Raw genomic sequence first — 17,886 nt, 5'->3', positions numbered from 1 at the left:
ACATGGCACCACAGTCAGCAGCTACGCTTCAGTTCTCAGCCCAAAACGGCAGATGGAGGTGGAGAGCTGTGCTGGCGTTCTGCTGTTTCTCTGTATAGGGAGAAAGTTCACAGTAACACACTCCACAATCACAGGGACACAAGAATGTGATTTTGCTGTCAAGTTATGATGTGCAAATTCCCCCAAATGAACCGTGTTTTTTTGGTAGAAAGCAATCCATGATTATAATACTATGATTATTATGTCAGCCTGCTAGTACATGCAAGGAATTGATCTGACTATTATGTGAATATGCAGAAATGTTAAGGAAAAGACCCTTTTTAACTTGCTCAGGATAGAATCTATAATTGTAAAAAGAAAGGAGTTTATTGTGCCATATCTGAATTCTAATTATGAGCTTAGATTTCAAATAAGTGGACTGACTGCACTAAAATGTTGCTTTCTGTGACTGAGTGTGTGACTGGCCCAACTAGGGTATATTTCCACCTAATGCCTAGTGTTACTAAGATTGTATAATGAATTAACTACTTAATCCTGGCTATAATTAAAAGTGATTCCAAAACCCATCCTGGTAAAACATTGACACAAAGTGGGAATACACCCTGGGCGAGATGGCAGTTTCATTTTAGCGCTTTATAGACACGCAATCGCTCACTTATTCAGAGTTGCCAGTACACCTACAGCCTTGATTTTGGACAGTGGGAGGCCTTGAAACTTGAGAAACCCCTAGAATACACACACAGACCGGGGAGAACATGTCAAACTTCACACTGACAGTAACTCAGAAGCAAACCCTCGAATCAGCAGCTGTGAGGAGGCAACACTCCATACGATTCTAATATCACTTACTTACTGTATTACTAAAGTAAAACTATTCAAAACTATACATACAATAAGCTCCATAATAAAATCAAGGCAAACTAAAAAAAAAGTTTATTCATGAAGAGAACCAGAAACCAGTATTAATGTATTTGTTGCAGTTTTTCTAAACGGCATGCCATGACTGGATGGATAAAGAAGGTTATCTCAAGCCTAGGCGCAAATCCATCACTTCTGTTTTCAAGCTTTGGTTTCAAAACCATTTCTACAGATATCAGATTAGATAGCATTTGCTAGATTGGGTGACATTTTTTTCATCTGGGTTTTATATCAGCAGGACCATTTTCCTTCTAGAAAAATCTCAGGGGCATTTTTTTGGGGGGCTTAGTACTGCATCCAAATAAATGTATGCACATATTCTTCTATTCAGCAACTATATTTAAACTGACTAATGGGGAAATAGGAATATATATTTTTTTTATGTAACTCATAAACTCACCTGGCAACAAAACTCTGTGTTATGATGAGGAATATGCAAATGAACAACCAAGGCACAGGTGTAAAAATTGATTAGGGCTCTAGGGAATGTTTTGCAATATGTACTGCCGCTTTTGGCTCTTAAGCAAATTTTGCTCTAATTCCCGTCTTTTCTTCTTTATTTTTTTTATATACAGCATACAGCATACTTATTTTAAGATTATTTTTTAAGATTTAATCCTATGGCATAAACAGTACTATTTGAACCTGGTGACAATAAAATCCCTTACAAAGCATCAACCAACAGGGGACTTTAATGTTAGCATGTGGTTTTAAAGCTAGACTGCACACACACACACACGCACACATCCGCACACACACACATGCTGAGCCTCTCTGAAGACACCAAGGAATTTAAAGAGAGTGAACAGACTCATCATGCATACTGTACAAATAAGACAAAAGCCAAAGGAGGCCAAACTAAAAAAAGTCCAAAACGTATGTATTATAAAACAAACCGTGTATCTTGAATAATTAATTCAATGTAGTTTATGTTTAAAGTGCACAGGTTCGAGCATTCAATCTAAATATTCCACTCAAAGCAGAAAGGGGGAAAAGAGTGACGGTGAATGCAGAATAATAAACATGATTGTGAATGCAGCTAATTATTTGGTGTGGATTTGCTTAGCTGAGAATTGTGGAGCAATCATCACAAAGTGCCTAGAAAATCAGGGTGACGTCTCTGAGAAATAATTTAAGAGGTTTGTGGGGATTTAACAGTGAATGCCTGAACATGTTTAATATTCCATCATTTTGGGTGTTTGATTATTTGTTTTTTTGCATGGGTGATCTTATGTGATTTCTTGGAATTGATTTTTCATGACTTTAAAGTACAAACAGTCATGTTTACATTACATTGAGCAGGCTTTCGCATGAGATTGAAATACTAAATACATTGTAGATATGCAGATAGATTTAGTAGAAAATTATTTGATTACTAAACAACGAAAATTGCTGGAAATGACTTTGAGAACAGAAAACAAACCTGTGGCATCTAATAGCCCCATGCTGCATTACAAAACCCAGTGGTGTAAAATCTATTTCTCGCTGTAAGATTTCCATCGGGATCAGCTTAACAGTGCTTGCCTGTTTGCCTTAGAGCACTAAATCCTCCTATCTCCTCACGACTCTAACCCCTGAGACTGCTGCATCTCTCTCTTCACAGTGCACTGAGCACCATAACATGCGCAAACAGTTTCTGTCTTTCGCTTTTCTCCCCGACAGCCAGGCCTTCAACAGTGTCAGCTAATTTAATTGTCAGGGCATGGCTTGAGAGCTCATTTGCAGCACTGCCATAAAATTTCACATGGACACATAGAATCATCAAGTTGCACTGATGTGCTTATACGCTCACTGATCACTTTATTAAGACTACCTGGATCACATGATTTCCTTATTCAGCCAAGCATGCGCCAGCTGCGCAATGCATAAAATCATGTCAATAGCACCGGGTGATGTTCACATAAAACAACATAATGGGGGATTTGTGATCTAAGTGGCTTTGGCTGTGGTGTTATTGTTGTACTGATGATCTCCTGTGTAGTTCTGTGGGTGGAAAAACCCTGCTGATGAGGGAGCTCAGAGGACCTTGGCCAGACAGGTTTGAGCTGACAGGAAGGCTACAGATACTCAAATATGCACTCTTTACAACTGTTTTGAGCTTAAAAGCACCTCGGGATACAGAGCACATCAGACCCTGAGGTGGATGGCCTACAACAGTCAACTCCTGACAGCCAAGAACAGGAATCTGAGGCTACAGAAGGCACAGGCTTACTAAAACTGCATAGTTGAAAATTGGACAAAGACCAGTTGATTATATATATATATATATATATATATATATATATATATATATATATATATATATATATATATATATATATATATATACATTAGATAAAGACCTATAGTGCATAATAAATGAGCCCTTATGGTAATAGTGAGTTAAACCATCCAGGTAGTGATGATGCAACCACAGTAAGCCTTGATCAATATTCAAACCACATGAAGTCTATTACAATTTATTTCGAGGAGCTGCTTCGATCAAACAGTGTGTTGATTCAATCATTTGAGAGAACGTCCTCATTGCATGATCGTGCCCTAGCCTGTGTGGTTTCTTATTTTTTTTTTGTCTTTTCCTGACGGCAAGGCTTTCTGCTGCCCGCCCACTCGCTGTACAGTACATCAGTGACTAATCTGGCCTTTAGTCTAGACTGTAGCACATGACGAACCACTCAAAGTGCCCTGCGCAGCTAGCTGAGCTCTCACCTCCCATCAGCCATCATACTCACACACGCTCATTAAAACACCTCCAGACTCACCCAGGCATAAGAGGAAGGCTAAACACCTCCGGATTAACAAGTGCATGTAGACAAACATCCAAAATGACATTCGCTGATATTATAAGGAAGGAAAACATGCAGATTAACTTTGCTAGTATTTCTAGTTTGTGTGCTGCAGCTGCGTTGCAACATCAATTACTAAGAACCATTCTGTTTCATGTTTTGCTTATCCATAACCCATTTTTTACATTGCCTATAATTGCATGATTATAAGCAATGGTATAATTTGCCTTTATATTATTGTGTTGTAGGGATTATTGCATTATAGGGACATGGTAGCTAACTAATTCAGATGGACTTCTGATTGGCTAGTCATAATTTCAAGTCACAGCAACATCAAGCTGCCATAGCTGGGCACTTTAGCAAGGCACATAACTTAGAGTTGATTAGCTGTATAAATGCGACATTTGTTATATTGATAAAAGTTACTCTGGACAAAATTAATATACATACAAAATTCTATACATGTAAAATGATCAACAAGTGCATATATACACACAAACCTGTATAATATTTTATAAATTATTTTATAAAAGCCTTTCTTTTATATATGTTTGTGTATGTATATATACTTTTGTGTGTGTGTGTGTGTGTGTGTGTGTGTGTGTGTGTGTGTGTGTGTGTGTGTGTGTATATATATATATATATATATATATATATATATATATATATATATATATATATATATTACTTGTACTTCTAAGAGTGGTAACTTGACTTTCTGTAAAATATTAAATTCAGCATTAAGGTTTTTATTATAATTATTCTATATATTTTTTACATAATGACACAACACTTGGAATATACAAACCACTGTTGTCTACTTGAGTTTGTACAATACATAAATTATATTTATAAATTCTAAACCTTTTTTGTACTGTACACATATTGCTGGCACTAATATGGGTATACCTATGTATCCATTAAATATTCATGATAACATATAACGGAAATAAATTAGGTCCACAAGCTTTGGCACATAAATAGCCACGGCGGTAAAATTCTCATTTACATTGTAATAATATTTTCTTTGAAACAGCATTTACTTTGGCAATTTGCAGTTCATAGCTATTTTCTCTTATTTACAACTTATAGTGCTTTGATTTTGAGCATCATGTACAGCATATACTGTGGAATATTTTAAATATTTTTTTCTTGTTTTGTAATTAGGGTTCTACATCATGTCTGTTATTATTCTCATTAAGCAAAAATTCTCTGTCAAGGACAAAGATTAAATCATAAAGCACAAGCTGCTCATTCTTGAAAAGGTGGACACTGAATAATCAGTCCACCATTGTTCACTACAATTTCTCCTTGATTATGTTGATGAAACATGGTTTGATAAGATTTTCTTTCATGTACTAATGTCACCGCAAACATTTTACATACATACAGTACATACATACATACATACATACAAACATACATACATACATACATATCAGATAATTCTGATTCTGATTTAGACAGCACTTAAAATTCAGCTCAAGTGCCTCCCATTTCTCATGATCGTTGCTGAATTATTTCTACATGATCTCAAGGGATCCTGTGTGGAGAAGGACGGAAGGACAGCCATCCCTGCAGCCCTTCACTGATCTGAGCTTTAGGGTAGCGTGGCTAGACGGAAGCTTCTCCTTATTACAAAATACATAAAAGTGTGCTGGGAGTTTGCAAAAAAAGCACCTTAGACGGTAAGGAACAGGATTATTTAATCTGATAAAACCAAGATTGAACTGTTTGGCCTCAATGCTAAACACTATGTCTGGAAGAAACCAGGCACCATCCCAACAGTTAAGCATGGTGGTGCCAGAATCATACTGTGGAAGTGTTTTTCTGCAGCAGGGACTGGGAGACTGGTCAAGGTTGAGTAAAAAATGAATGGAGCAAATTACATAAATATTTTATTCTCAATAAAATCCTGTTCCACAGTGCTCAGGACCTCAAACTGGGCCGAAGATTCATCTTCCTACATGACAAGAACCCTAAGCACACAGCCAAAACAACACAGGAGTGACTTTGATTTGTGAATGTTCTAGAGCTTAGCCAGAGCCCTGGCTTGAACCCTATTGACATACATCTTTGGAGAAACCTGAAAACCTCCATCCAAACTGACCCAGCTTAAGAGGATTTGCTATTAAGAATGTAAATGAACTATTAACTTTGGTAGACAAGACTTTCTTCTCCAGACCTTTACGAATCATAAGCACATTATATGACACAAATCAACATAAGATATACGTATAAAATCTATTCAAATACAAGCAAATCATTTTTAGAAATAGCAAGTTTTGTTTTTTAGCCAGAGTCACCTGTATAAATCACCTGTTTACATCAGCTGATATTAAAGTTGTCAGGAATCTAGATCTACTGCAATATTGGCACGTAGCAAATATTATTCCCTGCCTATACAATACACATTATGTCTAGGGTAGTCTAGTATATGTGGACATAAATTAAACCAACTGTGCATATCTTTGTTATCTCAAAGCTCAGTCCCTAATTTGCTCACAAAGTCAAGTTATTTATCAAGTTTAAAAGGCATTATATACAGTTAAATAAATAAATAAATGTAAATTTTGTTATTGTTATATATTTTAATTATTTTAAGCATTTTTATACATATTTTATTTTAACATTAACTTGAAAGTAAAATCAGTTCAAAACAAGATGCATCTTTAATAACACCCTATATTATTATTATTATTATTATTATTATTATTATTATTATTATTATTAGTGGTAGTAGTAGTAGTAGTAGTAGTGTTAATAGTTGCATTATTATAATTAGTATAATTGTTGCTGTTTATTAATGTTTTTATTATTTGTATTAATTAAATTATTTTAATTAAAAATATGTATAATTCATTTTGTAAAATCATATCATTTTGTATTAATTATATTATTACTGTTGCTATGTGCAATCACAAAGTATAAAATATATAATGTACAGTAAAGTAAAATTAAAATCAAATAGAACAGAGCTTTAACTTCTGGTAACATCTCTGTCAAATGCATCTGTACCACCACCCCTGATTAGGCATTTATTGTGATTATTTTCCATGAAATGAGATTATTCTGTTACCAAAATAAAAAATCTGCAGATCCAGTGTAGAATGTGGAGGTGGATCACTGAAACTTAGAAACCTTTTGGGACTGTTGGTCTAAAGGCTATTTTAAAGCTTGATATCATCAAATACTTTGATAAGCTCAAATCTTGGTTTACTCTGCCAGGTGGTTAAGATTTTATCTTATATTAAAAAAACAATAAGATAAGCCGAAACATACATCTAGAAAAATGCAAAACTGATGCCAGACAGCATGTAATTTGACTGTGTTTGCATGGACTAGTTTCATGCTCACACCATTTGCTGTGAGAAAACGTTAGACTCATAACAGTATGTCCTGGTTCCACAAACCTGCATGTGGATTCTGATTAAGTAGATGATTGACTTGAGGTGAACACCTGCATTTATTATCATAATACACAGGAAAGGTTTGTAGACCTATGTGTATATTAAGGCCTTTAGTTTAATCATACAAAAGCAGTTGTTCCAGACTGAATAAGTCATACAGCTTTAAATGCGAAGATATACAGAACTAGAACAAAGGCACCTTTAGATAGCATTACCGAGTGCATAATTCAGGTACTTGGCCTACACTAGAGATATCTGTGCTACTTATTTCATAGTGGCACCACAAGCGTAGCTCTACTAAGTAGAAAGCACTGTATTCTCTTCCCTCAAACTATGTCTTGGCTATGTGAATCAGTAAAAAAAGGGAAAAAGAAGATTGATGTGACTGGCTGTAATAAGAAGCACCGAAGAAAAACTGCTGGTGAGCTTCAGTTGTTCTGTCATGAGTGATTTTTTCCTTTTCCACTTTTCAGATATGTGGCTTCCCATCTCCCACACACTTAAATGCACACACACACACACACACACACACACACACACACACACACACACACACATATACTTACTATCACATAGAACCTGGGTACAGAAAGAAAGACCTCATACCACTTGATTTTGGAACACATCCTGGAAAGAATGCATAAATGACACCTGCAAACACACACACACACTCATTGCTCATCCCTTAAAGTCACCCAGCTCCCACCTTTTTGCAAACACATACACACACACACACCCCTTGGCATAATGAAGCATGTAGTGATTCCCTCTCTAAACACCCACACTCTGTGACCAAGCAGAGGTGGATAGAGCAGCCAAACACTGCACAAAAAAATGATTCAGGTAACAAACAAATGCCTCACAAATTCAAAGGCAAAAAAAAAAAAGCAAAACAAAAAAGTCCACCACTACAATAAATATAAATTTCAAAACTTTTCACACATTCAGTCCAACTCACATCATAATCAATCCTATCACCTTTTTTTAACCACAAGACAGCACAGGAGGCATCTGTTGGAACCAAAAGTTAAATCTGTTTGTTGATCTTCAGCTTATTTAACACTAGGCACTTTAAAACACACACACACACACACACACACACACACACACACACACACACACACACACAGTATGCACACACATTATTTTATTAAAATCTGGGTCATTTCTAGAGTTAGAATGCCTTGTAAGTATCTAGTTAAATGATATTCTCAGGAGGTTTAGCTGTAAAACCACAGAGTCTCATTAGCATTTTTCATAGCTGCCATTTTACTAAATATCACATGGCACCAAGAAAACCCATATGTGGGTATCTTATATTTGGTGCATATATAGATGCATGATCGCTTTAGGGTAGAAAGCATCTTTATTATTTGCCCAGATATAACTTGACTTCTTGTAGAACCAATACATTTTGTAATATTTGCTTTTAAAGTTCAATCTTTAAAGCACATTGGTTTCTGTATAAAAGAGTAAAACAAAATTATACGAACCTCTAGCATCCACCTAATGCTGGCAGAAAAGGGGGTGTCTGTCAATCTGAAACTATTAAAATATCTGTTACTATAACTATAACTCTCTCCTACATTCACTTTTGTACTCTTACAGTGTTTGGGGGTGTGGCTTTGGAGAGGAGACATTTTTGAAAAAATAGATAACTTTTAGCAGATCTGATCGTAAAAAACTTAGTGTTCAGCATTTATTTTCAGATAGACAAAAATTAGACAAAGTGCATACACACTGAACACTTTACTATATTACTATAAAACATATATTTTTTATATGTTTATTTCCAGTCTCCGGTAAACAGGCAAAGATATTCATTGACTTTACATTTGCTATTTCTTGGTAATATAAAAACCTTAAGTTTATTTTGTTTAATTATTGTCAACAGAGAAAAAACTAAGAGACTGGTACTTGTCAGAGTACTAAATGTATATCAAATGATAAAAAAAAAAAACTTATTTAAAAAACAAATGTAACTATCAAAAGAAAGTGTTTTTTTGTTTATTTTAACATTCCATAAATTTTCTTTCATAGTTTGGATTGCTTCAGTATTAATGTACAATGTTTTAAATAATAAAAATATGAAAAGAATAACCAGGAGAAGGTGTGTTCAAACTTTTGACTGCTACTGTAATCCATTTCAGGTCAATATGCTTGGAGGGAAATAACAGGTCTACAGGTCTACTACAGTCATAACCATGTTATACAGTATACTCGATTTTGTTAGCACTAATCTAGCTCTAATCATAGGCTGTTAAATATTGCTGGTGTTTTCTGCCTTTCTTGTTATTGACTCACAATCCCCCTGAGTGTGCTTCTGGTTCTTACTATTTTCCAGTTGTGACCTTGTTTGTGTTTCTGCTTTCTAGTGAAGATTCGCCTATGCTGCATTTGTCCATATTAACTGTATATACCCTGTGGTTTAGAAAGGTTCTAACAAAGCAACATATTTATATCAAATTCCCTCTGGCTAAAGTGTATATCCAACACAAATGATGCACTCACACACATTCATACGGACACAAAAGAACTCACAAAAGAACTACGGCACACACTCATGGCATGCTTTTTGTGAACATGTACAATATGTGTATATGACCTTAAGTGATTTAAATTATACCTACTTCTTTTGTTAATTTTGTATGAAACTTTGCACTTTGCTGTCCTTTAACACAGAGCTTAAAACTGGATTAGGTCTCTGGAGAAGAGCACAAACCTCTGTTTCTCGCTACCTATTTTAGGACAGTGTGTGCGTGGATGTGTGTGTGTGTGTGTGTGTGTGTGGGCGTGTGGGTGTGTGCGTGTGTGTGTCAGTGTGTTGTCTCACAGATAGCACACAATGCCATTCACTAATCACTTATCACCCTGATAAAGTGTTAAGAAACAATGCTCTCAGATATAAAAAAGGGCTCATTCACTATTTCAGCGATTACATAAACACATTAGACATAACTTTTCTTTATAGCTTTTACCAATTATTAAAAATGAAGGCTTCTGTGAACAGCATTCAAATATTGAAAGTGAAAAACATTCAATTTAAAAAAATGCAGAAAACACATAAAAACAACATTGCATATAGTTATAGGTAAAATCAGAGACAGTGTAGTGAATTTTATTTTTCTACTTTGCCAAACGGTTTCTTCCTCTAAAATTAATGTGATACTTTTTATTGTTTTATACTTATTTATAGTATTTTTTTTAAGTTGTTGCCAACAGATCAAGTAAGCTGATGCTTTAACCAGGTCAGTGCTACACAACCTGCAGTACATGAACCAGAACCAGAGCAAGAAACATTTTAAATTATCCCACATTCCCAACAGCAATAATCCTGCTGCAGTCTGCAAAACTCCTCCATAAACAAATGGCAGGACTGAGTGGAAAAGGAGGAGCTTCTTTCCCCCAAGCCAACAAAATCTTGAACTCATGACAAATCAAAAGGTTTGCACAAGAAATTATCTCACACACACATTATACTTACATGCATACATACTTACATACATACATACATACATACATACACATACATACATACATACATACATACATACATACATACATACATACATACGTACATGTATTTGTGTTTTTGTAATTTAGAATAAATGTATTTGAAATAAACAATGCACATATGTTCTATTATATTTTATTGCATTACAATTCCTGTTTATTTTATCATATTGCAATATATTTTATTTCCCTATTATAGATTTAGGGTTAGGGTTAATTAATAGAAACATTTCATTACATGTCGTATTGTGTATAGTTGTGTATGTGACAAATGGAATTAGAATTTTAAGTTGATTTGTATGCTTATATTTTGTTTACACTCTGCCTTACCCCTATACTCATTGCTATATTAGATACACTGTACAGTGTATTTCTTTTACACAGTCTTTATAGTAAATGTTGAAATGTGCATGTGACCAATAAATCTTAAATAACTGAATTTTTATGTACACTGTTACTACAGAAATGATGACAGTGGCTGTTATATATTACATAAAATATTGTCATGTATGAGCATGCCTATATTATTAAACATTGCGCATATAAGACTATTGTCAGGGATGCAGAATATTCAACACAATTTGACTAAATCAGAAGTGAGCATTTAACCATGAGAAAATCAGCAATCATCGTGAATGATAAAATAATCTGCTGCAATGTTTATGTGTCACTCTGCTGCTTTACCTTTGTAATATTCAGACAGTAACTCGCAGTCACAGTAACTTGCGTTAAAAAAGCAAAAAATTGCAAAGTTACAAGATTCCATTTCTCAAAATCAGCACTACAGAATTTCAACTTTGAACCCAATGAGAATCTTTCTGTTCAAGTAGAATTTAAGTGCTACAAAGTTAGTACCTGGGTTTCCTCTGGTCACAGTAACAAAAAAGTACTAAAAGTGACTTTGCTAATTTAACAAGAAAATAAATACTGTATTCATAACTGACAGCAATTTGTTTTTTATTATAAACATTTAAGGCAGCACATTTAAAACTGAATGACATATCATTTAAACTTGAGTGGATATAATTTACACATTCTGAAATTCAATAAATAATTAATTTCTTTCTTATCACTTTTTTATCACTTCTTTATTTATAATTAATTAATTCAGTATTTATAATTTGGATAAAGATTGCTTTAATTAATAATTTAAAAGATTAACACAATTTATATGACCACTAATGTGTTGGTGTCAGAATGACCACCTAAATTTATAATGGAACAAATGGTCACATCGTGTCTAAATGCATCCTTTTGAGAATGTAAAAATAGAGGCAATGTATTAAGTAAATGGCTGTAATTTCTATAACGCTAATGCCAATACCTTTAAATAAAGCTGAATGTGTACACTTTCATCACTTGTTGACCACTTTAATTAAATTATACTGTGGTGGTATACAAAGGTAAAATGCCAGAAGATTCCGTTACTGTCCAAATACTTGTGAACCTGCCAAAGCTTCCTAGATAGATAGATAGATAGATAGATAGATAGATAGATAGATAGATAGATAGATAGATAGATAGATAGATAGATAGATAGATAGATAGATACTTATTCATCGCAACAGATGAATAAATCCCACTGAAATAAGTCAGAAAAATAGATTTAGGCAAGAGAAATCCATCAGAAAAAAATCTGAATCATTCAGCAAACACTGTGATATTTAAACCCTGATTTGTTCAGCCTTGACACCTTGTACAGTTTCTCTCTTTCACAACAGGGTTGTTTCAGCACCAGAGTTGAGGACAGCTCCCTCAGCACACATTTCTCTACACAATGAGAACACTTAGCATGTGATCAGCTTCAACCGCATAAAACATCTACAGTGTATAAAAGAGCTGTGCCTGATACTTGCAAAAAATTATTTTTTATTTTTTGCACAATTCTTTATACTTATACCATCTGTGTAAATTACTGCCTATTGTGTCAGAAACAGTGAAAGCGTTTGATTCTTCACAGCAAATTCATAAGCAATGCAGTGCAAGATTTTCATTTGTTTTTACAAACAGCACAATTAGAAACCATTGCGGGACATTATAATATACAGTACCTGCAATCGTATCCTGTCTAAAAGAGTGTAACTGCATTTACCTAATAAAGAAATGTTAAGCCTTAAAAACATTTTCAAATTGTTTCAAAATGTTTTTCATACAAATACAAAGTCACATAAGATTGTATACACCAGCATTGCTTTACACAATAGTATGCAACTGATTTTAATACATGACGATACAATAAAGACAGCTGTCAAGTAGTTATCCAAATAATAAGAATGCGTGCAAAAATGTGTATTAAAATCACACACATAACAGAGGGTGCATGATTCCCTTCAATGTTAATTTCATCAAATATATCCAAAACTGTGTGAAGTTTTCCTGTGCTTACCCAGGCCTCATAAATGCTATAAAAACATAGACCACTGTGTGTGATCTGTAGAAACACTGTACCTGTCGTCATTCTGAAATGACTGATCTCCCAAAAGCAGGTCTCTGAAGCGGTAGCGCGGTGGAAGAGGTGGAACCTCTGAGTCCACATCAGCCATCTTCAGTGTCGAGCTGTCCAGAATCAGTCCAGAGTTACCCACACTATTCTTCTTAACTGTCTCAGCAGTCAGCCTGACAGAGGAAAGCACAACAGATGTTTTGAGAAATTATACAAATGTCATGCACAAGCTGTTCAAGCAGCACTCGAGATACAGTAGTGTGGCATCTGTCTGAATGAAGAAGTGGCAATTTTTACACAGCTGGACCTGGCAGTGACTGACAGTGACATATGAGGTGCAGAATTTGTAAATATGTTACTAAAGCATCCTGCTCTCTTATGGCATACTGCATGAAATTAAACATTCTCAAATGTCCACTGTTAATTACAGTTCATAATGCCTCCTGTAAACAGTTTGATGGCATGAACTCCTTTTATACACAGATCAGCCATTACACTAAAACCAACAGATTAATTTGTGTAGGTTCCAGTGATGTCAAAACATCAAGGCTGAACACAAGACCCATCAAGTCTGGGCTCAAGACCCCCGAAAGTTCCTTCAGTATACTGTGGTATCTGGCTCAAAGATGTTAACAGCGCATCCTTAAAATCCTGTACTGTATGTTGTTAGGTGAAGCCTCCAGACCTGGAGACCTGTTAGTTCAGTACATCCCACAGGTGCTTATTTGGAGTAAGATAGAATTTGAAGGCTAATTCAGAATGTTCACGCTTTCCTGAACATTCCTAAACAATATTTGCAATGTGGCAGAGCACATTACAAATTAATACTGGCATAAAGAGGGGTATTTGGTGTTCAGCAATTTATAGGTACGTCGTAACATCTGCATGAATGCCTGGATTCATGTTTCCCCAGCAGAACATTGCCCTAAGCATTACACAGCACATAGTGCATCCAAGTGGCATCTCTTGTCCAAGGGAAAACCCATATGCAACTGAGCATCCATGTTATACAAAAAGAAAGCATGAGTCATTAGACCAGGTCACCTTGTCCTATTGCCTCATGGTCCAGTTTGATGCTCATGTGACTATTGTAGGCATTTTCCATTGTGGACAGGGGTCAGAATGGGCACTCCAACTGGTAGCAGCACAACAAGCTGTGTTGCACTGTGTTTTCTAAAACCTTTCCATCATAGCCAGCATAAACTTTTTAAGTCATTTCTGCCAAAGTAACCCTTCTGTGGGCTCAGAAGAGGTGATCAACCCCCTTTACTCTCCACACACATCAGTAAGCTTTGACTTCAAACAACCAAGTTGCCAGTTCACTGGTTGTCCTTCCATAGTTATGGTACAGTACAGCAAACACACTGCCAAGCCTGTTGATTTGGAGTCTCTTAAATTCTGATTATGCTTTGCTGTTTTTGCTTACCCCAACATATCAATTTAGAGACCTGATTGTTTACTTGATGCCTTACATAACTCTCTCCCTGACATGTGCCTTTGTAATGAAATAATCAATGTTATTCACTTCACCTCGCAGTGGTTTTAATATTTTGGCTGATCAATGTGTATACCATCGTTTAATGATTGATCGGGATATATGGACACGTTAAAAGTGAAAGTGCGTACCTGTCACCAGTGTTGGATATGTGCTGCGGTGGAGTCATACTCGCCTCTAGAAACAGAGAAAATAATTAGTACTTCTGTAAAAAACACAACCTTATCCAGAGATTGTTTTATGAATGAATAACTGTCATTGTAGTAAGAAAATCTGAGCAGCTCCTTCCGAGACCTTGTTTCTCATGTTCAGTCAAAGAATTAATCCAATTTTCATCGAAGATACACTTTGTGATGTGGTCATTTCCGTGTCTGCCTGATGGTGAATCACCCACAATTACATCCAAGCAGCATCCTGGTATATCTCCTAAGCAGCACCTTCAGATACACTTTTACAGACAGCCTGCCTTTTACATAATTACAGGTCATTTCTGAAAGCACGTTTAATAGACCGTTTACAAGCCCAGAATTACACCTCAGAGCCAAACAAGACAAGGCAGAGGACTAATTCTCATTGTTGTTACGTTGTCCTCTGGGCAAAAGGCTACACTGCAGTAAAGTAGCTCCTCTGTAATATCTAGAATATTCTCTGAATGTTCTTCTTTGAGTGCCCTCAGAAATATTTGAGTATTTGTGTGTATGTGTGGCGTGCAGAGGTGAAGCGTGGGTAAAGAGTGACTTTAATGGCAGAGGTGTAAACAAAAGAGCAATGTGTTGTCAAGGCTGCTCTGTGGATTGTGTTTACACTTTAGCACTGACGGTTGCAAAAAAAAAAACGCTTGAGTGTCAGCACTCAGATATATGGTGTTCATTTAAAAATGTAGCCTGGATTGCTTGGGGAAAATACCACAGTGGTTGTTATATTTTTTCATTTTAATCTATTATTCCCTCTGCAGCGTGTCTTCCTCATAACTGGGAGGGAGAAGTGCCAGAAGGGGGAATTAATGCAATAACTGAAAAAGCAAAATTATATCAAATAGGCTTCATAGGCATAGATACAGTGCACTAAACAAATCTTGGCTAATATGCATAATTTATTTATAATAGGCTGTTTATTACTTTTTACATAATATCTGTAGATGACAGGGGGTGGCAAAGAAGTAGATGCTCCACCCTTTGAAATAAGTCGTGACACTGTAACTCTGAGCTCTGAGCTTTCTGTGGATCCGAGAGATCTGTAACTCTATCCAATTTATGCAGAGTTGAATCATATTTGGGGATTAAAAATTACAAACTAAAAAAGTAAACAAAAACAAAGCTGAAAAAAACGTCCTTTTTATAAATAAAGTTCAATAAAAATTTTCCTTTATTTTTTTTTTTTTTTATCTAGGAATGTATATTTGCTGTAATTAAGTTTTAAAGGTCTAAAATGGACTTTATCTTAAACTGATCCAAACGTATATAACATGCTGTCCTAAAAGTCAATCAAATACATTTTTAGAGAAATCTTTTATAACCTGGGTTATGTTTTGGCTTTGGCAAACTAAGAACATATTTAGGGCACCATCACAAGGTTGCAATAGACTTTAAATTGACTCATGGCAAAGCACATCACATAATACACCGCCAGCCAAGACAGTTTCTCAGAGTATATGAAGCCAGTACACTGTTGTAAACAAGTGACCAGCAGAAAAAAACGTTCTCAAAAAAAGAAAACAAAAAGAAAACAACTATTAACAGGAGCTTTACCATATCCATATTAAACAAACAAACAAAAGAAGTCCCTTCAGTTGACAGTGAAAAATAGAATGTGTTCTTTGAGTAAATTAATGAAAAAAAAAAAAATACTAAAAGACATCCTTGTTTTTTATACACTGTTCTATAATATTTCATTTCTGTCAGCTTCACATTAGAATAAAAGGGTACTGAACTGTTTCCCCTCTGCTTGTGATGCACTATTGTGCTTTATACAAATGCCAGAGCAAAACATCTCAACCTTCAGGGTTTGTAGTGACCAGAAGATCAGTGGGAATTACTTTGGGCTGCGAACTTAGAGGTTCTGAGATCAAAACACAAGCTGCCCCTTAAGGATCAAGTTACTGTAAGGGGCACCTTGGGTACTTCAGTCAATTGGGATTAAAAAAGAAAGTAAGAAAAAAAGAAAGAAAGAAAGAAAGAAAGAAAGAAAGAAAGAAAGAAAGAAAGAAAGAAAGAAAGAAAGAAAGAAAGAAAGAAGCAACTATCACATGTTATATATAAATTGTACAGCTTAGAGTGAGAGTGATCTGGTGCGGTTGTGGTCTACAAGGATGTGATGTGATGTGATGTGATGTGATGTGATGTGATGTGAGAAGTGTATACAGTGTGTGTGTGTGTGTGTGTGTGTGTGTGTGTGTGTTACCTGGCTGTGGCTGAGTGCGCGGTCCCATCATTGTAATAAAGCGTCCTGGTGGCGAGTCCAGCGCCACACATCTTCCTCTAAAATGCGGAGCTTTGAGAGTCCACAGAGGACTTCCTATCGTACTGTCCTCTCCGTGTCTCGATGACTGAGTAAATGCATGAAACGGATGGGTGACGACCCCGAGTGGAGAAACAACACAAAACCCACCGGGTCTAATCCAGCATCCAGCATCTTCTCTCTAACCCTAGTGGCGTGAACACGAGCTGCTGCTCATTAACAGCTAAAACGCCTTCCTCCTTTTTCCCTCATCACTCATTTAAAAGGCTTGAAAAGGATTTACATACAGCCATTCTGGACTATCACTGTAAGAATAACTGGACTTGAACTGGAGATCAACTCTTCCTATAGCAGTCGGCAAAAAAAAAAAAAAAAAATCTAAATATTTACATTAAAAATCCTTTGCTTCTGGATAAGTTTTTTTCCCTTTCATTAGAGTCCACCACAAAAATATATACCCCAGGATTTTTCTCCTCAAGATAAACAAGTCGAAAAATAAATAAATAAAAAGATCAAGGTCTTTCCTCCAACGTCCTTTCAGTGCAGCAAAGAAGATGCTGGCTGAAATCCAAATGAATGCTTGCTCCCTTTATAAGCGCCCTACCTAGGCTTAAGATAGCTGTGTATCCGCCCTGCGTAGTGCCCCCTGTGTTCTAAATTTGGACTGTTTTTAGGATAAGCCCGCTAAATGAACTGACTAAATAAACCCTGCGGACTCCCAATTGCTCTCTATTTCTTAGCCACATAAGGACACTAAATTCTATCAAACACGGAGAGATTTTAGGACTCAGCCTCTGTCACCTCTGGATAAGAGTAGATGGTGTATGGGAGAAAGGCTTGTGTTTGGCTTAAACGCTCGGGATCTCG

General features: G+C 35.8%; 1 protein-coding gene across 1 annotated transcript in view; it reads right to left on the bottom strand.

Moving 5' to 3' along the window:
- kcnt1b (potassium sodium-activated channel subfamily T member 1b) overlaps positions 1 to 17,811 on the bottom strand; it is a 93,323-nt gene extending 75,512 nt beyond the window's left edge. Inside the window, 3 exon segments of the mRNA XM_046841656.1 lie at positions 13,073 to 13,240; positions 14,694 to 14,739; positions 16,963 to 17,811. Of these exon segments, the coding sequence (XP_046697612.1) occupies positions 13,073 to 13,240; positions 14,694 to 14,739; positions 16,963 to 16,993 (245 nt within the window). The 5' untranslated portion in view covers positions 16,994 to 17,811.
- Positions 17,812 to 17,886: the final 75 nt, after the last annotated feature.

Source organism: Silurus meridionalis, chromosome 27 (assembly GCF_014805685.1).
Source record: "Silurus meridionalis isolate SWU-2019-XX chromosome 27, ASM1480568v1, whole genome shotgun sequence".
NCBI lineage: Eukaryota > Metazoa > Chordata > Actinopteri > Siluriformes > Siluridae > Silurus > Silurus meridionalis.
The sequence above is the reverse complement of the archived record's forward strand: the minus strand, read 5'-3'. Positions and strand labels throughout refer to the sequence as shown.